This window comes from Cnephaeus nilssonii, assembly GCF_951640355.1.
Source record: "Cnephaeus nilssonii genome assembly, chromosome: 15".
Taxonomy (NCBI): Eukaryota; Metazoa; Chordata; class Mammalia; order Chiroptera; family Vespertilionidae; genus Cnephaeus; species Cnephaeus nilssonii.
The window spans coordinates 63,544,924-63,567,492 of NC_137086.1; the positions used below are offsets into that span (position 1 = coordinate 63,544,924).

The following is a 22,569-nucleotide window of genomic DNA, read 5'->3' on the forward strand; positions in this document are numbered from 1 at the left end:
GCTACTAGGTGGGTGGTGGTGCCATCTGCCCACACAGGCAAAGAAAGGGGTGGCAGGGGCCGGGTCAGGGGTGGTGATGAATTAGGTGTCAGTTTGCGGAGCTGTACGTGTCTGTGGGAAACCTCCGTAGACAAGACCAAGTGGATAGATCGTGGGATAGTTGGGTCTGGAGCTGACTGAGAAGAGAGATTTGGATGGCATAAATCTCTCCATAAGGATGGCACCTGAAGGCAAGGAAAGAATGATGTCACCCAGGAATGGGAGGCCGGGGGCAAGGCCGGAGCATACAGCCAGGAGCCAGGGGAGGAGAGCCTCTCAGACAGAAATGTTAGCCTTGTGAGAGGCTGGGCAGTGGGAAGCATCCATCGATTGCCCAGCGAGGAAGTTGTGACCTTGCTCTGAACAGCAGAACCAGGAAAGCCTGGTTTAGGAAACCAGGGATAGAGAGAGACAGCAAGTGTAGATGCCGCGCAGAAATCCGTGGCTGAGAGCAGCAACAGTCAGAAGACAGACCATCAGGGAGGACTGTCGTTCTCTCCCTCTTTTTTCTTTTTTATTCTAAGATAAGAGGGCTTAGATGGGTTTATTTGCTGATGAGGAAAAGCTAGTTGAGACCAAGATGGTGACCAAATAGGAGAAAGTGGCTTATGCAGGAGGTGTCGGGGGCGGGGGGGGGGGGGCGGGGAGGGGATTGGGGAGAATTGAGCCAGGTGGGGAGGCGGCCTGGGAGGAGGGACGGCCCCTCTAGCGGAGTGGGAACAGGAGGTGTGAAGGCCCGAGGTGGCATGCGGGCGGAAAGGTCGGAGGAGGAGAAGCTGAGGGAGCGTCTGCCCATTGGCTTCTGTTTCTCTGCCGCCGAGGAACTGAGCTCCTGGCCTCACGCCCCAGACACCCTGGTCCTGCCTCCTGGTGACCGTAGAGGCTCCACCATCTCAGGGCGGTTCTGTGAGCTCTTTCAGAGAATGCGGACTTTTATTCCTATGTCCTTCCCTGCCCTCCTTACCCACCGAGACTTCCAGCTAAGCTGGCCCACCGCCCTGTGTTGAAACCTGTCATTCTCATCTTCCGATCAGGGCCTCTTCCTTCTCGGATAAAAGAATTTGTTATTGTCGTTTCCATTTGTGCTGCCTACAGGGAAGCCTTGAGAGGTTGGCCTGAGTAGACATCAGGAGGCATTAGAGGACATACATATTTCTTTTTTTAAAAAATAATTTAATTATAGTTACCATACAATATTAGTTTCGGGTGTACAGCATAGTGGTTAGATATACATATCTTATGATGTGATCATCCCAGTAAGTCTAGTACCCATCTGATATCATACATAGTTATTGCAATATTATTTACTATATTTCCATTAATGCTCCCTTCCCATAAAGTTAGCTCTGTTTACATTCTACCCTTGGGCTTGTTCTGTACCTCACAGGTAAGCTAGTTAGTACACAGATGGCAGTAGCCCGGATGGATTCTAACTCCTCTCAGAAATCCCATTTCAGCCAGATAGTGCATTTCTCATGGGTGGTTCTGGGAAGAAAAGAAGTTAAGGAGTTGGATGCAGGAAGAGCAGGAGCCATTCTTTTTTCTTTTTAATTTATTTTTTAAAATATATTTTTATTGATTTCAGAGAGGAAGGGAGAGAGATAGAAACATCAATGATGAGAGAGAATCATTGATCGGTTGCCTCCTGCACGCCCCCTGCTGGGGATCGAGCCGGCAACCCGGGCCTCCTGGTTCATAGGTTGACACTCAACCACTGAGCCACACCAGCCGGGCAGGAGCCATTCTTTAATGGCTAACATTCGGGGTCTCAGGGCTTTCAGTGTCTAGGAGCTGGACCCAACTGACTCAACCTCCTTTGTGCCCTCTGACCTAGGGCACCACATGCAGGGCTCTGGGCGTCCAGGGGGTCAGATGGAAGGGCCTATGGTTAAAACAGAGGCTGCTATAAAAACGGGATCCTTCCTGATATGGTTTTAAAATTCGTAGGAAACCGATGCTGTACAGTGAAAATGAAATTTAACTGAGCATTGGGTGGAGGAGAAGGAATTGATTGGCCCACACACGAAAAGCGCCGTGATGGATGCCGGCTGGGTGCCCAGTGGCGGTGCTCTTTGAAGCTGTGTGGTAGCGGCTTTGCAGGTGGGGCTCCCTGGGCCGAGTGAGTGCTTTGTGAGGCTCTGCTGGGCCTGTTCTACCGCGGAGGGGATGGTGAATCAGAGGAACTGCTCCATCCCAAGGTACTTTCATATGGTGGTGGGAAAGGGTCCCGCTAAGAAACTCCAGTGACCTTCTGCTGTTTGTACCGTAGTGTGCAAAGCCTCTTTGGAAGCTGCTTGCCACGTAGCCTGTGGCGTTCATTTACCACGGAGCAGTTCCAGCGGAGCCTGATGCTGTCCTCATGGCACCCAGACTCCTGGTCCCTGAGGAAAAGTGGTGGACCCTCGGGTGTGCAAGGTGGTCGTTTACCTGTCCTCTCTCTCAAAACTCACCGGAGCATATTTACGAGAGAGATTTGGGGGCAGTCATCATTTCTGCTGAGTCGGAAAGGAAGTCGGGACGCAGTGCACCATCAGTAAAGCACTGAAAAGTGTCCAGTACCGCATGGCAGCAGCGGCTCGTCTACGCTAGCTCTGTTATAAGATGTAGTTACTCAGGTTCCATAATCCTTAAGGAGCTTACAGGACAGAATTCAGGGACTGGGGCCTTAGTGAACTGCTAGTGCTAACTCATTTGAGTTGCTTATCCCAGTTATATGTTACAGGTTTTAGAAGAATCCTTGAAGTTAATCTACATCAACCAAGGAGGCTTAGCAGATCTTAGAAGAATGAACTGAAATTGTCATAATCTGAAAATTACCACCCTCTGGCTGGTAGACTAACAACGGATGGGGTTCCCATTTGTCAAAGGCTGTCAGTGAGCAAGCTCCCGGGAGCCAGTGGAGCTGAGCCTAAGAATCTGGTCTCTGGTGCCAGGCTGCCTGACTTCAGGCCCCCGCTCCCCCGCGTTGCCGCTCCCTGGGTGTGGGGCTGGACAAGTTAGCTAACCACAGAGCCCCTGGCTTCTTTGCTGGTGGATGGGAATGATGTGTCTTGGGGTTTTGAAGACTAGTTAGTGAAATAATGCATGAAATAAAGTGCTTCGCACAGTGGTTGCATGTGGTAATAAAGGGGAGTTGTTGTAATTAGCAAAATTTAATATGGCCTGGTAGGTCTGGGAAGATGGCATAGATCATCCAAAAAGCTGTTTTTCTTCAGAATACGTGTGGGCTCAAGTTGTGTGCGGGTGGGTGTTACTTTGTGACTCCCTTTGTGTCCGAGTGCCACCACGCTGTGGTGTGGGGGAATGATCGTGGCACAGCCACCTTCAGTTCCCTTCCCGCGCTCAGAACAGGCCGGCAGCCCCAAGGCCGAGCTGCATATGCCGAGTTAAGATTGAGATAACCTTTGTGGTCAGAGGCAAACAGGAGGTTGGACTGACCTTTTTGAGGAGTCCAATGTAGACTAAATATCGGGGGTCACACAGAGTTGATGGTAAGCAGTGGCATAGTGCTGTTGGGGGAAACAGAGTGAGCAGCCATGGGAACTCCAAAGGAAAAGCCTAGTCTAAGCAAGCAGGGCAGAGTGCCGCACTCAGCACTTCAGTGTTGTTGGTCACTGTGGACCTGCCTGACTCCTCAGCAGGTCCTTAACCTCCTCCACTGCCCTCCTCAGCACTGCTTTCCCCACCCACCCACCACCACAGTCACCCCCACCCTCATCCTCACCCTCATCCTCACCCTCATCCTCACCCTCACCCTCACCCCCCTCACTGCCCTCATCACCACAGCTTTAACCACCCCACCCACCACCACAGTCACCCCCATCCTCACCCTCACCCCCCTCACTGTCCTCATCACCACAGCTTTCACCACCCACCCACCACCACAGTCACCCCCACCCTCATCCTCACCCTCACCCCCCTCACTGCCCTCATCACCACTGCTTTCACCACCCCACCCACCACCACAGTCATCCTCTCCCTCACCTTCCTCACTGCCGCCACCACCCCGCCCCCATCCCCACCACCTTGGGAGGATCATCTCCCTTTTCTGAGCTCTGATTCCAGCCCATCTTCTCTCTGCCTGACTCGCTTCTCTCACCTGCTCACTCCCTGACCACCTGTCCGTCTGGCCCTCCACCAGCTCTGCCTGTAGACTGAGAGGATTTGCAAATGTACTTCAAGAGCTTTGCTTTTCTCTGACTTAAGAAAGGATGACTGATCTGTTATGGTTTGCTTTATAAATAACAAGAGATGTTAGTTAGTTTGACTTATTAAATTTGAAGCAGGTGCTATCCTCTCGCAGTGTTTGAGTCTCTGTAATTAACAGTCTCTGCTGCTGCTGCTGCTGCTGCTGCTCTGAAGAGCAGGAGAGTTTCTGGAAGCCTCTTCCCTTCTCCACTCAGGCCTTTCTCTTCCCGTCCACCCCAGGGACAGGTTCCCCTGTTGTCTCAGGACCGGGACGGCTCCATGGCTGAAAAATGGTCTTCCCTGGGATCAAGCTGTTGGGGGCCAGGCCTGATGCAAACTATAAAAGTTTTCTTCACTTTCTTGCTCCACCAAACCTGCTTTCAGAAAGGGATCAGATACACTTGTGTAGGGCGAGGTGGCAATGCCAGGTTAGTGGAGCAGATCAAAGAAATGGAACTTCTGTTTAAAGAAATACGATGGCGAGGGGAGGGCAGGGGTCGCCTCCTCTGAGTACTCTCAAAGGCCACTGATAGTAATTTCTGTATCTGCCATTCTAAGCCCTTCTTTTCCCTTCCCTCTTCCCCACCTGCCCTTTTTGAGACCCAGCTCGAAGGAAGCAATCCTGACGCCCTGTGCTCCTGGCCACCTGGTGTCAACAGCCTCTGCTTAGAATGCACCCCTTCTCCCTGCTCCCCTCCCAGCACCCCTGGACTGTCAGCTTCTCTGCTCACAGCCCCACTTGTCTCCCTGGCATCTGGCACCGTGGCATTCAGGAAATGCTTTTGGACGAGAGGGAATTGTCGTTCTATTTGCTATTTGAAGAGGGCAATGTTTTTAAACATGGAGAACATGATAACTTCTTTTCAAAATAGGTGAGAGGTTGTTCATTCTCTTCTCCTTGAGTTTCCTTGTTCCTGGATCCCAACCCTGGAGATATACCACTAGGTAGGATAATTTTTGTAAAGAATAAAACACTTTGATTGTTATTGTTAAGGGGTACAGATAGCTGTGTTTACCCTTGGCAGAAAGCCCCCTTCACGGCAAATGCAGTTTGCTTCAAGCACCTGTTCAGATTCAGACGGCGGCATATGGGTCCGCGCAGGAGGGAGGAGAGCCGTCTTTCCAGGCCAGGGGGTCAGCTGGGTCAGCGCTGGGCTCCGCTGGAGGTGGGCCGCATGAGCCCAGAGCCTTTCCATCCAGCAGGGCTGCGCGGGCAAAGGTTGGGGCTCATTATCTCCATTTGCTAACATTGGGCTTGTAGACATCAGGGTATAGCAAGTGTGGCCCTTGGCTCATGGGCAGCTCCTCTTCGCTGGACGGACAGGAAGAAAGACCTGTAGATATTGCTGTTCCTTTACATAATGTTATTTATTTATTTTATTTATCTTTATGGTTGAAAGTATTATAGATGTGCCCTTTTATCCCCCATTGACTCCCTGCAACCTGTTCCCACCCACCCCTTGCCCACAGGCCTTCACTGCACTATTGTGTGTCCATGGGTTATGCATATATGCATATAAGTTCTTTGGTTGATCTCCCCCTCTTCCTTCTGTGATTCATTAGTCTCTTCCATGTTTACACATCTCTGGATCTATTTTGTTCATCAGTTTATTTTATTTTTGTTTTTGTTTCTTTTAGATTCCACATATAAATGAGATCATATGATACTTTTCTTTCTCTGATTGGCTTATTTCACTTAGCATAATACTCTCCCTCCATGCCGTCTCAAAGGATATGAGATCCTTCTTTTTTGTAGCTGCATAGTATTCCATTGTGTAAATATACCATGTCTTTTTATCCACTCATCTACTGATGGGCACTTGGGCTATTTCTAGATCTTAAGTGTAAATTGTGCTGCTATGAAGATAGGGGTGTGTACATTCTTTCTGATTGGTGTTTTGAGTTTCATAAGATATATGCCTACAAGTGGGATCACTGGATCAAATGACAGTTCCACTTTTAATGTTTTGAGGAAACTCCATACTGTTTCTCATAGTGGCTGCACTAGTCTGCATTCCCACCAGCAGTGCACTAGGATTCCCTTTTCTCTGCATCCTCACCAGCATTTGTCATTTGCTGATTTGTTGATGGTACCCATTCTGGCAGGTATGAGGTGGTACCTCATTGTGGTTTTGATTTGCATCTTGCTGATGATAAGTCATTTTGAGTACTTTTTCATATGTCTTTTGGCCTTCTGTATGTCCACTTTGGAGAAATATCTATTCAGGTCCTTTGCCCTTTTTTAATTGGATTATTTGTCTTCCTTTTGTTAAGTTGTATGAGTTCTTTATGTATTTTGGAAATTAACCCCTTATCAGATGTATCACTGGCAAGTAATGTCTTCTTTATGATATCATTTTAATGATCAAACTTTTATCCTAGTTTCTTGATCTTTAACAAAGTTAATCTATCTACTATCACTGTCTTTCTCCAAGGGACATCCTATCTAATAAAAGAGTAATATGCAAATTGACTGTCACTCCAACACACAGGATGGCTGCCCCCATATGGTTAAAGATGGTTGCCCCCATGTGGACACAAGATGGCTACCACAAGATGGCCAGCAGGGGAGGGCAGTTGGGAGGGACCAGGCCTGCAAGGGGGGGCAGTTGGGGGCGATCAAGCCTGAAGGGGAGGACAGTTAGGAGTGACCAGGCCGGCAGAGGAGGGAAGTTGGGGGCGACCAGGCCTGCAGGAGAGGGAAGTTGGGGGTGACTAGGCCTGCAGGGGAGGGAAGTTGGGGGCGACCGGGCCTGCAGGGGAGGGCACTTTGGGGGGAGCCAGGCCTGCAGGGGAGAGCAGTTGGGGGGGACCAGGCCTGCAGAGGAGGGCAGTTGGAGGGTACCAGGCCTGCAGGAGAGGAAAGTTGGGGGTGACCAGGCCTGCAGGGGAGGGAAGTTGGGGGTGACCGGGCCTGCAGGGGAGGGCAGTTGCAGGGGGGGGACCAGACAAGCAGGGAAGAGCAGCTAGGGGTGATGAGTCTGGCAGGGGAGGGCAATTAGGGGTGACTGGATCAGCAGTGGAGGGCAGTTGGGGGGGGGACCAGGCCTGCAGGGGAGGGCAGTTGGGGGGGGGACCAGGTCGGCAGGGGAGGGCAGTTTGGGGTGACCAGGCTGGCAGGGGAGGGCAGTTAGAGGTGACCAGGCCAGCAGGGGAGGGCAGTTAGGGGCAATCAGGCTGGCAGGGGAGCAGTTAGGCATCAATCAGGCTGGCAGGGGAGTGGTTAGGGGGTGATCAGGCTGGCAGGCAGAAGTGGTTAGGGGCAATCAGGAAAGCAGGCAGGCAAGTAGTTGGGAGCCAGCAGTCCTGGATTGTGAGAGGGATGTCCGACTGCCCATTTATGCCCAATCGATCCTGATCGGGCATAAATGGGCAGTTGGACATCCCTCTAGGGGTCCCAGATTGGAGAGGGTGCAGGCTGGGCTGAGGGACACCCCCCCATGCACGAATTTCGGGGTGTGTGTCCCTCAGCCCAGTGCACGAATTTCGGGCCTCTAGTTGTAAGGATAATTAGGGGACAGGTAAGTGAAGTATTTTGAACTCAGTGGAAGGGAGAAGCCATCAGGCTTAAAGGTATTGCTGTAATTTAGTTCCATACAGTTACCCTATGGTCAAGGTTACATTAATGTTGGAAATGATGATAAGATCACGTTTGAACTTCTCTTCCTACTTAATTGGCACAGTTGACTTTTGCCTGAGTCCTGCAGCATACTTCAATATGTAAATTAAAACAAATCAATTGAAATGACCAGAAAGTTTTTACTACATTTTTATTGTTCATTTTTAAATTCTAAATTTAAGTGTTTTTTGAAAGCAGTTTATTAAAAAGCTTCGTTTTCTGGAATGTTATACATCTGCAATAAATAATAAATACCATTGTAGCAGTTGGCTGCCTCCACTTGCATGCAAAATAAATGAATACAATCAGTGACATACATTTGAAGAGTGTAGTTCTTGTAATTTTCACAGAAATCAGGAACAACTTTACAGATGATGGAAAATTTACCCTCTGCTGGTAACCAAGAAACACAGCTCGTAACACGGGGCTCTTACTGAGTCTAGCGTGTATAGAGGCGTGCCAGGACTCGGAATTCCCGTAGCTTCAGTCTCCAGTGAGGCTGACCTGTCAGCCTGTCATGGGAGAGTTCGCTAAGTGAAATAAGCCAGCCAGAGACAGATAGATACTGTATGATCTCGCTTGTATGTGGAATCTAATGAACAAAATAAACTGCCGAACAACAACAAAAATAAAGCAAGTGGCGTGGTCCTCGCATTGGATCCAGAGGAGGGAAGAGGGCGGAGTGTTAATGGCAACAGATCAAAAGAAAGGCATCCTCTAGGACAGTGATGGCGAACCTGTGACACGCGTGTCAGCACTGACACGCGTAGCCATTTCTGATGACACGCGGCCGCTGAGGCGGCCGCATGCCGAGGATGAAACATTTGCGAAATAATGTTTTTTCCTCAAAGTGACACACTACCCGAGTTATGCTCAGTTTTTTGGCGAAGTTTGACACACCAAGCTCAAAAGGTTGCCCATCACTGCTCTAGGACTACGGACCCTGCACAGATTTCACCTGTAATTAGTGGATCCCTGGACTTGCTTTCGAGAAGATACTCTTTATGAGTCAAAATGTTTAGTACTGGAAGAAGAGATCAAAGTTTGGATGCTGAGGGAGAGGTGGGGATGGCAAGTCCAGGCCTCCATTTACAATGACATTTGCTTTAAGCAGGTGGCATTATAGCTGCCTAGGCCTGACAGGACACGTGGGGGTGTGGTTCAGTTAAAGGAAAGGATGGGTGGCTTGGGAAGAGCTGAATGCTCGGTGGAGACAACAGCGCTTGCTTACTAAGGGAGGAGATGAGATACCGCCGGAGAGGAAGGCGTTGAGGAAGAGTTGCCCCTCTTCTTGGGGATGATTTTGGTCAGTTGGTTTTCCTCTGATGGTGTGAAGGGTACTGCATGACACGGCATTGTGGTGGTCCCATAAAAGATGGTCAGTGCAGCCCTGGCCGGGCCGGGTGGCTCATGCACCAAAAAGATTGCAGGTTCGATCCCTGGTCAGGGTACATACGGGAAGACAGCCAATCGGTGTTTCTCTCACTCATCGATATTTCTCTCCCTCTTTATCCCTTCCCCCACTCCTTCCCCCCACTCTCACCTAAGAATCAGTAAAAACATGTCCTGAGGTGAGGATCTTTTAAAAAGTAAGAAGAAAAAAAAAAGATGGCCAGTGCATTTCAGTTGGTATATTATGTGCAGGTGGTCCTGAGGGTGTTCAGTCCTTTTTAGTGTTAGAAGGCATAGGCTGGGTATACAGGCAGGACCCATCAGAGAACTTTAGCTAGCAGTGATCTGCACCTTGGGGAGCTTTTGGTTACCTTCAAGCTTAAAGGGGTTGGGGAGTGAGGCCAGTTTTGTTAAGGAGGAGCAGCTTCCTCTTCACCTCTCACTTCATATTGGGAAGAGATCCTTTCCCCTGACCCTAGAGATGCAGTGAGCCTGGTATCTGCCTAACTGATCTTGGCTTTTATCCCGATGCCTTTGTCTTAAGCAGGTGAGCCAGGTTGCACAGAGGTGGGGTTATTACATTTGTTTTCATTGCTGCACTCGGCATGGCCCCTCCCTTTTCTTATTGGGACTCCCTTTTTGGACTCCCTTTGCGCCCTGATGTCCTTGTGTCCCCTGCTTGGCTCTCGGGGGTCAAAAAGCAGACAAGCTCATGCACGCTAAGATACCAGGGCTGGCCAGGTTTCAATGTTTTCCCTTCTGTGGTGTCTGCATTTCTTACAGGGGTGAAGACATCTTAAACCAGAGGAGTGACTCTCTAGTCGTGGAATTTCAGTCATCAACCAGCCGATGCAGGAGGTATTATTTTGGGTATGGGGGCCTTTTCGGGAGCCCCAAATCATCCTAAATGACCACCTGCCTGCTCCATATCGTCTACGGCCATATTGTGCATCACACCCGTCTTACATGTTCGGTTGGCTTGACCTGGCTGAGGACAGCAAGCATATTTGTGGGGGTCTGTGTGCATGGAGGTCGGCACAGCAGGGGCCTCCCAGGTGTCTGTAGGCACTGGCCAGGGAGGAAGGTGATGCATGCAATGCAAGCTTTTTGTTTCTTACTGCAAATGCTGGTTTTGGTCCAAAAGGTAGTGAGTTCAGAGTGAAACTGAAATTCTCTTGGTTAAAGCCCACATCGTGTCCGTCCATAGCATGAGTCATGTGTCCTTAGAGAAATCTCCATTTGAAATCGTGGAACGTTCATGAAAGCCGGGGTTTCACGTTGTGCCTATCCACAGCGGGGCATGACCGTGATACCCTCTCCTTCGGACGGGAAGCCTGGTTCTGGGAGAGTGTCGTTGTCATCCCGGGCCTCCCTTACGCCATTCAGTGCCACCAGCGCCACCTCAGAGAGTGCTTGGTGATGGATGCAGGCGCCGTGCGCCCCTCAGTTGGTCAGGCTGTGGCTCAGTCTCTCTTTGTATGAAGGTCACTGATTGGACTCCCAAATCTAATAACTTTGGGTAAATTATTAAGGACGAATTAAAATGCTAATGGGCTACATGCTCTGTTTTTCTTTTTTTTTCCCCCAACATCCCTCACTCTTACATGTAAATGCAGGGCTCTAGGTGCTCTCACAGCCTTGCCCGGAGCATTTTTAGCATCACCATGGAGACAGCGAATTTAAAGTATATTCTGGCCACATGGGCAGAGCTAGGAGGATAAGCAATATATATTTTATGATTATTTTATTTGTGCCCTCTACAGCTACAGAACACATAAATTCTCTTTTTTACTCAAGTTAACAATTTAACTAAACAATTGGTTATCCTTACTATTGTCATAAGCTTCTTTGGACCCACAGATCCTCTCATTGTTAATAGTTATTAGCAGTATTTGCTAGCTATACATTGGACTGTGGCACCAAAAGCCATTGCGAAGCCCTTTTTATAGACTGTCTTCATGTTTAAACGTGTACCCCACACCGTGAAACACCCCTGACTAACCCCTGCTCTATAACGAAGACGGGGTGGCGGGAGGGGGAGAGCCCGAGTGTGTGTGTTTTGTCATCACATCATTGATTAGGGGAGACCCACAGTTGGGAGGCAGTTGTCCTGCTCCATCTTGGGCATCTGCCCGCACTGGACCAAGAGGGAGCTCTAAGCAAAAGGATGGCAAGGTCACGTAAACAAAATGCTTCTGCTAGGAGACGACGCCAGTGCTCATTTTGAGAGACACATAGGTTCTTCACGACCCGTGGTGTTAGCTCTGTGCCTACACTAGGCCGGGTTTCTTTCTCTAGCGAGCTGGAGAAAAACCAGCGTGTTGCCTCCTTTCACTACACGGTCCCTTCCTCATTATTAGTTACATTAGGCCCTTTATTTTCTCCCCAATAGGGGGAAGGAACACTATTTCTTTCTCAGTCCTCCCAGTTATCTGGTGTCTGGTCACTTCATAATTGCATTTTAGGAGAAGAGATATTAATTTTCTTCAACAAAAGGCCGAGTTCCTTGATGACACGCCATAATTCAATTTCCGCTCTCTCCCTTCGTTGCCCGTATCCCTTCCTCCTGGCACATTTTTCATAGTTAGGAGGAGTGATAGTGTCAAATATATCAAAAGGAAGAATTGATTCAGTCCTAGTTTGACGACTTGACTGATTAACAGAGATCAGAAGAAGGCTCGTAACTGTGAAAGCCACTGCAGCATGGAGTTTAACAGCTCTTTAGGGAGCCAGTTAATGAAAGAATCACTACAGAAACACAGCCATGCAAGGAAAAAAAAAGAAAGGAAAATACAGGAGCATGCCCACATAACACTCGGGGGCCATGTCATAGGAGGAAATGTGCTCGTGATTTCTATTTACACATTGCAATAATTACCGTCTGCCTTAAGATTACTCTCAGTCTCCTCCTGTCAAAGTTGCTTAGACAGTTCCTCTTTCACATGGCATGCAGAGAGGTCTAGCGCTGGCTGGGACTTGTCTTCAGGACTTTTCTCCTCCCGAAGACTGTAATTATCCGACACCCAAGCCCGCACTGCTTGGTTAGACTAGCTTTAACCGGATCCATGTTCTTGTCATCATCACCATTTGTCCTTGAACCAGACTTCTGCACTTGGGTGAATGTCATGTTGGACTTTAGCCTTTAATTTGTGTGTATGGTTATTCTCTTCTCTTTCTCCTGATGCAGTGTCTATGAACCAGATAGAAATGTGTTACGGAGGAAAGAACGAGAAAGGAGAAATCAGGAGACTCAACAGGATGATGGCACATTTAATTCCAGTTATTCCCTCTTCAGTGAACCCTACAAGGTAGATGGTTTTCCATTGTTTCTCTCCACCCCTCGCTCACTGGCACCTCTAACCCCGGGATGACAGTCTTGACCAGAAGAGTGGCCTAATGAAATTCCAGTTAGTTTTCTGCCTGTTCAGCCGAGGGAAGGCAACCTCGCCACTAAGAATGGGGGTCTCCCCCCTCAAATCTTGGTGTCAGTATTGAGATCTGCTTGATATAATTTTTATCAATAACATATATGTCATCTCTGCATTGATTTTCAAAGTCAGTGCCATTTGTTATGTTCTCTAAGGTGTTAGAAACAAACACTATTAAGAGAGGTTGGGTTACATATCTGTCACACATGAATCATGCTGGTACCAGGGTACCATTTCTTAGGGCTAATAAGAAAGAAACTGTTGGATTGGCTTTCCTTTATACCAAAGGCCAGAAATGTAACCACTCTTCCGAAATGGAATGTCATCCCAGTAGCTCAGGCTGCACGGAGCTTGTGTGGTTTAGGCTCGTAGCTTCTTGCATATTTAGCCTATGTTCATTTAAGCTTCATTCTAACTTCTTTCGCCTGCCATTCTGGGTTATGACAAGAATAATTACATAGTTAGAAATTGGAAAGAGAACAGTTGGAACCAAATCTGAATTTTTAAGAAAAGCTTCCAGTGGGACTGTGAAAAGGAACAAGTCCCCTCCTGGAGAGCCTCCATCCGGGCCATTGTGTGGAGGGGCAGTCGTGCCGTTTGGACGTCCTCAGCGGCCGCACAGGCCCCAGGACAGGCGCCTTTTTGTGCAGCCACGGCCCTGGCCAGCTCTCTGGGTCTGGTGTGCAGCGAGTGCTGACGGACTTCTTCAGAGATGATGGTTTAGATTTCATCTCCAGCTCCCGTTCTGCATGTGGCAGCCCAGGCTCTGTGGTGGATAACGGCACCTCGCCGTTGTTTGCCGTGTTCCCATGGTCTCTAACAACAGGGTGTGCTTTCTCTTTCTCCAGACTAACAAGGGGGATGAGCTCTCCAACCGGATCCAGAACACGTTAGGCAATTACGATGAAATGAAGGACTTTTTAACCGATAGATCTAATCAGAGTCACCTCGTTGGCGTTCCCAAACCTGGGGTTCCGCAGGCTGCTGTGAACAAGATCGAGGAACATTTTGTTGCAGATTCAAGAGCCCAGCCCCAGGCCTCCTCTGTCTGCAGCGCTGCATCTTCCACACCAGCGGCTGTCCCCGTACAGCAGAGTAAGAGGGGCACCGTGGGCTGGCAGAAGGCTGGGCACCCGCCTCCCGACGGCCCACAGAGAGCAAGTAAGCGCGGACACAGGTTGATTGATCTGACCAGGTCTGCTCCTCCAAAGAACCCTAATCAGAAGCCTAACCACTGTGTGTCCAGCCCCTCACCCTCTCCCCCCTCTCCTTCTTCTTCCAACTCAGCACAACAGAGCTCTCTCAGGACCTTGCTTGGAGATGGCGCTGGCAGGCAGCAGCCCCGGGCCAAACAGGTGTGCAATGTAGAGGTGGGTCTTCAGACCCAGGAAAGACCACCCGCTATGGCAGCCAAGCACAGTGGCAATGGACACTGTGTTCAGAACTTTCCTCCATCCCTGGCTTCCAAGCCCAGCCTGGTCCAGCAGAAACCCACCGCATACGTGCGGCCGATGGATGGCCAAGATCAGGCTCCCGATGAGTCTCCGAAGCTTAAGTCGTCCACGGAAACCAGCGTGCACTGCACGTCATACAGGGGCGTCCCGGCCGCCAAGCCAGAGTCCACCAGAGCCAAGGCCAAGCTTTCCAAGTTCAGCATCCCCAAGCAGTCGGAGGTGAGTCTTTTCTCATGACGACTACAGGCATCTGGGTGGTTCTGCGTGTTCACCTGACCACTGAGAATTCAATGCCCAGGTTTCTTTATTTTAGCGTGTGACTGCCTTCACGTGGTAGGATTTGTAGCAGTCAGTAAGGGAGGATGTACCCATAAGTAATGCTTCCTTACAATTTCAAACTGATTACAGGCAGACTTTTTAAGTTCCAACAAATGTAGTTGTATGTGTGTCTCTGTTAGTTCAGGAAGGAATATCTCCTTGAATGCAGTTCAGGGGATAGTTTGTAAACAAGCCAGTATTACGGAGATATTAAATACTAAAAATGAAAGTACTTCACAAACCATAATTTTCGGTATGTAAAGAGGTTAATTTTTATTAGTAAAATAGTTCAGATATTTAATATTTTGGTTAGTTTTGGAATGTTCCAGGACAAACTTTTGAAAGTAATTGTTAAATGATTCAATGCTGATTATGGTAAATATTCAGATGTCCCATCTTTATTATAATATTTAAGATCCAGGTTCATTGGTGTTAATTAATAAAAGTAAGGACTCTTTGTGTCCTGTAAAAATTATCTTAGGCTATAGGAAGAGAGCGAAATATTTTAGTTCAGATTCTCCTGGTTTGCATTGTGACTTTATTCAAATGTGAAGATTAGATGTATAGAACACTAGAATTTAAAACAAGCAGATCACATAGTCACAGAGGTAGCAAAAAGGCATGACTAGTAACTTGAACAGAAATCTGTGTGGGAAATGTTTTGTTTTAGAGAAGCATATCTCCTACTATATTTCTAATTGATGACAGTTGTCAAGAGCACAGGAATAAGAAATATGACTGCACATGTTTTATTTTACTGTGATTAAGGTGCAGTAACTGAAATAAATGTGCGTTCTGGAATGTTGTACTTAGAAACTGTTGAAGATTTTCTTTTCTTTTTAACATATTCTTTTTAAAGATAGAGTAACACTGTGGCCAGACTAGTCTTCGTATCTTAATTTGATCTCATAACCAAATGAGGCAGATGATTTAACATATCTTCTTGAATGCCCTACAATGCTGAGCTTAACCATTTCTGAGCTGTCATCTCAGAAAGCACCATGCACCAATTGGGAGGCCAATATATTACCTAATTAGACAAGACTTTCTTCTTTTACTTAGAGATGTTTACACAGGTTCTAATGAGGAAATTATACCAGGGACAAGTAACATCTTTTGATAATTCATTTATGATGGACCCCAGAAAATGTTCATTAGAAATTAATAGAAGCAAAAATGTAACTTCTGCAAGCATTTATGTTTTTAAAAGTTTGTAGGAAACACGCACAGATCCCACCTTACAAAATTGAATTCATTAAGCTTTTTGATTTTTGTTATTACTATCAAATGACCCTGTAATGGCAACAAAAAGCATGGTTTATCCTTGAACAGAGGTGACTGCAACCATCAGGAATCCCTTTATAATTTCAATCCCAATTGATTATTTGTTAAAATTATTTTTATGTACCAAAGAAACTTCAGATTTATTCTGTAATAATTTATTTATTTTGGAACCCATTGAGTTGACAAAGCTCTGGTTATAAGCCAGTGTTTGATCGCCAGTTCAGCCTTATGCAAGTAATTACATAGTTTGCATTAGGTTTTTGGGTATGTCATTAATAACGTGGACACTTTCAGGATGCCCTTGCAGGAGCCAGATTGAGAATGACATACTGGACTGGTGTTCAGTAATCTGAGCAAGGGGGAAAGGCCTGGGATAGAGTCAGCCCGACAGAAATTAGAGCTTTTATGCAGGAAGTGTTTCACTTCCCCCACATGTAATGTCATACGCAGTCAGCTTGCTTCTTCCAACGTTCTATGCTGAACACTTCAAAGAGGGCAATCATGCATTGATAGACAGGAGGTAAGAAAAAGTGTTGTTGATAGGACAAAGTTGTAATTGGTGGATTTTTTCGGGGGAGGGAGGAAATGCAGTCTTTATTTTAGTAGAAAGCATTTCATGTTATGGAAAATATGGTAATTTGAATCTTGTAATAAATGCTGCTGTGTTTAATCAGCCCACTATCATATTAACAAAATGGCTCTTTCCGGTTAGTAGCAGGGTGGTAGTTGTAAGTTACATTTCCCAACCTTCAAACTCAAAGGGTTTTTTTTGTTTCTTTTTACATTACTCCAAGAAATTAAGAAATACCTTTTGGCAGGTATAACATTCATTATTTTTAGGGAATTCCATAAAATCCACAATCTTAACATAGAAAATGAAGAATTTTATCAAACCAATCAGATTTTACTTTTGAGGAAATACTTGCGTTTATTTTTGTAGAGAATAAAATAATTTTAAGAATAAAATATCTTCTATAAATAGTTGACTGATCTCCTGTGAAGCAGAGAATGTGTTTTTTAGGGAAAATGACAGAAGAAATTATCTGAATGGAACTTGTATCTTGACTCTACTTTTTCAGGATGTTAGCTGTTGAACAAGCCTTAGGGCAGTGTGAAAAATTTGGGGGCTAAAAGAAAGGGTTAGGTAAAAATGACAAAGACAGGGAAGGTGCAGATATAGCTGTATGGCGTTGTGTAGGCACATTCCTCATGAGAAGAATCAGATCAAGGACAAGGTATAATGTGATGTGAAAAATATTTTTAGAAATCTAAGATGTGGTCACTGCCTCCAAGAAATTTACAGGAATTGAGTAAATTTGATGCTAGGACTTAGCTTTTACTTTGTAATTTCTGTCACTTAAAATCCAAACTAAATTTAAAATCGTCTGTCTTGCCCTAGGAAAATTCTCTCACCTTTGTAGTCCTTGTAGTAGAAAAATATTCTGCTTTTTTTTTTTTAACAATAGAGAATTGGTGACTCTATTTTGCCTGATTTTACACTTGTAAATTCTTCATTTGTCCCTCACAACACCTGTACTCTGTCTGCTGCCGTGGTGAGTTATTTCTTATAATTCTTTAGTCCTCAATAATAGGTAATTAGTGTAGAAAAATTTAGTGCAATTTGATGTGGAAGTTAAAGACCTCAAGGGAATTTCTTAACTGATACACCTGCCTCCTAGCTGGTTTTCCCCAGCTCAGTTTTGTGTTTAATGAAAAACATGTTTTTGTTGTTATAGCTGCGTCTTTTCCTCTTGATGCCATCCCTCATTAAGTGAGCCTTCCCGGGAGTATCACTTGGAAGGGTGACTGCTGTTAGGTGAGAGTCAGAGAACCTCATGAATGACTGAGACGTGCATTCTACAATGTTCTAGAGTAGGGCACCCTAAATCTAACTTCCAATCGAAGTGAATGACTTTTTGTTTCACACACAAACACAAAATTAATGTTTTGCTCTTAACATGTAATTCAAGATTCAGATGATGGGGGACTATTTATCTGGAGGGCCAGACACAGGTTTTGTGGGACCTAAAGTTGACATTGTCTTGGTGGTAGGGGGGTTCTCTTTAGGAAAAACAGAATAAAAAATATCTTTCTCCTGAAATTTTTACGAGAACATATATTAGCACATTCCTAGGGCCCTTCCGGGCCTTGGAGAAACCTCTGCTCAGGAGGCCCTGAAGCTGATGTGTCACCAGCTTTTCAGTGTATCTGTCTTTGGCTCATGGAAATGATAACTTTAGATGTGAAAAGAGTGCTTCAAACTTCGTAGAACTTAAAAAATAATGTCTAATGCCAGGTGATGTAGAAAATGAGACAACACTGTGAAAAAGTCTAGTCTGCAGTGCTATTGAGACAGCAGATGGTCTCACAGGCTCTGAAACTGTTCGGCAAGATCCGTCTCAGCAGTGGCACTCCAAAGCACACAGGTCAGGCTCCTTAGCTGTTAATTTAATGGTAGACGTGAACCGGAACTGCTCTTGCAGAGGCTCCGATGCTGAAAATGGAAGCACTTGAAAAGGCAGGGAGGGAAGGAAACCAGGAGAGAAACACCTAGACGTGAAAGTCAGTGAATCGACTCTGTTTTAGGAGTTTTCGTCGTGGTTGAGAATTCACCCATAAGAACAGAGTAACCGTTTTTGGTTGATCAGAATTTTATTTGTTAAGTAATTAAATAGCTGAAGACGTATTGGTTAATCATCGCGTTTTCACAATGAGCATTTTAAAATCACCATTTATACCATGAATAGGAGCAGAAAGATCAAGTACCATGATTCTACAAAATGGCTTCCTAGAAAAGCAATTAACTGATTTTTTTTTTTAAGTTCACGGAAGATAAATGGTGTGGGCTTCCTATTTCCTGTCACTCTTGGCTACCTTTGTATGAAAATGGATTTCTTCCACATTAAAGTCGGCAGCAGCCTATGGGGGAAAGGCATCTGCAGAGCAATGTGTCATTACATATTCATGCCAGTCTAAGTTCTTCATTGCACTTGAGCTGCCTAGTGTTTCCACATCCGCCATGCTGCTCCGGCGCTCACTGATGAAATGCGGGTGAGGGCCAGCCTCGAGACTCGGTTTCCCTGTCAGTTATAGACTCGTCCTCCCCACCCCCCTGGTCGCCGTTCCCCTTCACCCACTGACACAGAAGCCACGTCCTGCGGGACAGTGTGGCTTAGCAACAGCACCGATGGTTACGCTCTGCACGCCTCCTGTCCCATAATGCACGTCCTCCCTTCTCTAACCGTGGACGTGGACAACTTGTACTGTGCAGACTGAGAAGAGTGACTCAAAACTTTGATCTCAGGTGTAGAATGAAAGCATCTGTTTTCTGCATTGTGGAAGGGTCATTCTGAAGGTCATCGTGAAGGCTGGGAAGCGGAAATGTTGCCATATTTTTTGGTACTTTTATGTCTAGCCAGTGGGGCCCTAAAAGATAAAGCACTTAATCACTTAAAAATTTGAAGAATGCATATTAAAATGTGTCCTGTTCCACCCCCTGTCGGGGGCTTCTTCAGGGTAGCGTCCTAGCTGTAAGGTGGGAGATGGCTCCCAGCGCTGGAGGCGTTGAGGAGGGAACCGGCCCCCAGGGGAGGCTGTGAGCAAGCCCCACTCCATTTTTCCTGATTATTTTCTCAGTTCTCATAAAGCTTTCTCTTGGAAAGCATCTGGACAGATTACAGCTGTTTTCCCTTAAACTGCAATCTTGTGTGTGGACTCCAACCCTGGGGCTAATCAAGAGCCTGAGATCTCTGTGTTTGGAGCCACTTGCAAAGATGACCTTTGATTCAGCATCGCTCCCACCCTGGAAAAGTGTCACTGGACAGCCCAGCGAGAAAAGCCTGTGTGTGTGTGTGTGTGTGTGTGTGTGTGTGTGTGTGTGTGTGGTGTTTATCCTTCCTTGGTTGGAAATGGTGTGTGTGTGTGTGTGTGTGTGTGTGTGTGTGTGTGTGGTTTAGCCTTCCTTGGTTGGAAATGGTGTGTGTGTGTGTGTGTGTGTGTGTGTGTGTGTGTGTGTGGTTTATCCTTTCTTGGTTGGAAATGGTGTGCGAGCAAGGTGGGAGGACCGCTGCTATGCACACCGGCCAGGACTGGGCTCACATCCTGGCTCTACCTACCACACGGGTGGGAGCAAGTTGTTTAACTGCCAGGCCTAAGCTTTCTCACGTGTGAAGGGGAGAAATTGATCATATGTGCTTGGCAGAGTTATTGGAGGGAGGAGTAGATGAGGCAAAGAATGTAACTTGCTTATAAGCACACGATAATATAGTAAGCATTTGGGAAATATCGGCTATGTTATGCTTACTAGTAATAACAACAGCAGCAAACAAAATATGGAGATGGGGTATTATTGGAAGTGGTTTTGTATGCACGTGAGAGACAGAGATGGGGTGGGAAGGGAAAGAAAAATGAAATTCTGCAAGTTCTATTGTGTTTGTTAGATATAATGAAGTCTTTGAAGACACAGATGATCCTGGATTACCCTAGCAAAGCCTGAGTATCCTGCGTCTCCCTCATTTAATGCTTGGCCCACTGCGATTTTATGATGAGGCTGAGATGGAATTGTCTCTCTGTGTAGCTGGCTTTTCTGAGCTGTCTTCTCTATGGAACATGTCACACTTGAGCTATATCTCCAGTTAAATGAAATACAGAATCAACAAGATTTGGGCTGAGGAAAAATGCTAAACATCTCAGATAGTAGGTATTTGGAATGACTCGCTGACATAGAGCTCTTCGGAGCCACAGAGTATCGATAGCACGTTTAGCTGGGCTGAGCAGTGCCTTGCTAGGCGATGAACATGGACTCTCCCTGCTGCTCAGGATCCGTCTCTCTGGGTAAATGGCCGGCTTTCCAGCAGAACGAGTGCGTTTGCTGCGGCTAGATTGTCTGAGTCTGACTCTCACTCCAGTGGCTCCCCAGGTGACCGGTGTCTCCTTGGCTTTATGTGTGACGAGGAGTCACGGGTGCACCGTGATCAGTTTGCCGCGCTGCCGTAAGGAAGCACCACACAGTGGTTGGCTTAGACCCACAGGAATGAATTGTCTGACCGTTCTAGAGGCTAGAAGTCTGAAATCAAGGTGCCGGCAGGCGTGGTTTCCCCTGAGGGCTGTGAGGGAGAGTCGGTTCCAGGTCTCTGTCCTTGGCCCGGAGAGGCTGTCTTCTTGTCTTTACCCTGTCCTCCCTCTGTTGTGTGTCTGTCCAAATTTCCCCTTTTGGTAAGGTGTTCAGTTAGATTGCATTAGGACCCACCCTAATGACCTCATTTTAACTCGATTACCTTTGTAAACACTCTATTTCCACAACACAATTCAATGCAGTAGTACCCATGGGTAGCATTTTTATGATACTTAATAACTTAATACGTTATACTGCTAGGACAGTGACTGGCACATAGTAAGCACTCAGTGAAATCCACAGTAATGATAGCATGATAATTAGTATAATTATGTCAGCTCTGTTTGCTTTACACTTGCCTTCTATTGGGCTCAACTCTAGATGCTTTGATTGCTCGGAATCCAGAAATTGAGGTGTGGAGAATGAATTTCGCTAAAATCTGAGTGCCTTAAAGGCAAGGATTTTCCTTTTGTTTTTACTGCTTAGTTCACTGAAGCATCCCTAACTGTGCCTGGCACAGAGTTGCTGCTCAGTACATATTCGTTGAATTACTCCATAAATTTAAGGATGTGAGTGAAGGAAGACACTCCCGTCCAGTCACTGACCCCGCTCCTTGGGGCCTCAGTATTTCCTGCCAGACCTCTATGGGAAGAGAGGAGCCATCCCTCTCACCTGTAAGTTACAGCTGCTGCTACAGAGAGAAACGGGAACCACACTCAGCGATGTGTGACCCAGCGCCTGTGGAATAAGCTGTGCCCTCTGTGCTGACCTCAGAAACACGGCTACCGCAGGCAGCGGCTCCGCCGGCGATGCCGTGTGCTCTGCCTCGTTTTCCTGGTTCTCTGTTCTGTGTTCATGAGCAGCCGCCCTGGCTCGGGGGCAGCGTGTCCAGTGCTGCGTGTCTGTGCTGCCGCAGACGCTGTGTTCTCTGGCCACATGGCATGCGCTGTAGCAAAAGGAGATGGTGGGAACGGAATGGGAGGGCTGGGCCCAGACCTTCTAACTCTGTGCCCCATGAATTACATTGCGATGGGCTTAAAGGAGCCTGGGGTACATGGCGTTCTTAGAGGCCCCCTCGATTCCAGCGGGTCCTGACTCCCAGACGTCCCCGGGGCCTTTTTCTCTGCACGTTGTTATGTGCTTCATTGATCCCGTTTCTGTCACGGTGTCTGTTTCACTCACTCGTGGAATGCATTGTTTCATAATTGATGCAAACAGAACCCACATCTTTATCCAGAGCTCTCTTTACCTGTTGTCCTTCAGAAATATCGCTGGTTACATAGCCTTGGGGTCACAACGCCCTTGGCCTCACTTAATACACAGTAAATGGTTGGCCCCTTATCTCTGACACAGAAAGGTGAACAGTGGGAAATAGATAGATGGATGCATTCGGCTATTTTTGCAAGCCCTGAAAACAAACAAAGGCCAGCCACTCCTCCCCACCACCCCCCCCCCCCCCCCCGCCCCGTTCTAAAATGCCTTGGAAGGCCTCATGGGGAGCATCAGTGATGGGATGCTTGGCTCTCTGTGGCATCTCCATCAGGTCTCTTCCTGTCTGTGTTCACCCACAGCTAGGAGGGAACTAGACCCTCCTGGAGCACCTTCCCTCTCGGGTGGCTCTCACCCTTCCTCATGTCGACCTGCAAGTCAACGTTTCCATAACTTATACTTCTCAGCTTTACTTGTACCCACGGGGTTTCAAAGTGTTGGCTGTGTCAGTTTCGTTCTGCGCTG

General features: G+C 47.0%; 1 protein-coding gene across 4 annotated transcripts in view; it reads left to right on the forward strand.

Moving 5' to 3' along the window:
- Window positions 1-22,569, forward strand: part of AFF3 (ALF transcription elongation factor 3) — a 514,559-nt gene that overhangs the window by 83,211 nt on the left and 408,779 nt on the right. For 2 of the 4 annotated variants that reach the window (XM_079792550.1, XM_079792549.1), the window contains 3 exons: window positions 10,022-10,096; window positions 12,426-12,546; window positions 13,515-14,339. In XM_079792550.1, the coding sequence (XP_079648676.1) occupies window positions 10,022-10,096; window positions 12,426-12,546; window positions 13,515-14,339 (1,021 nt within the window). The remainder of the gene's footprint in view (window positions 1-10,021; window positions 10,097-12,425; window positions 12,547-13,514; window positions 14,340-22,569) is intronic. The other 2 variants (XM_079792551.1, XM_079792552.1) reach the window with 1 other exon arrangement.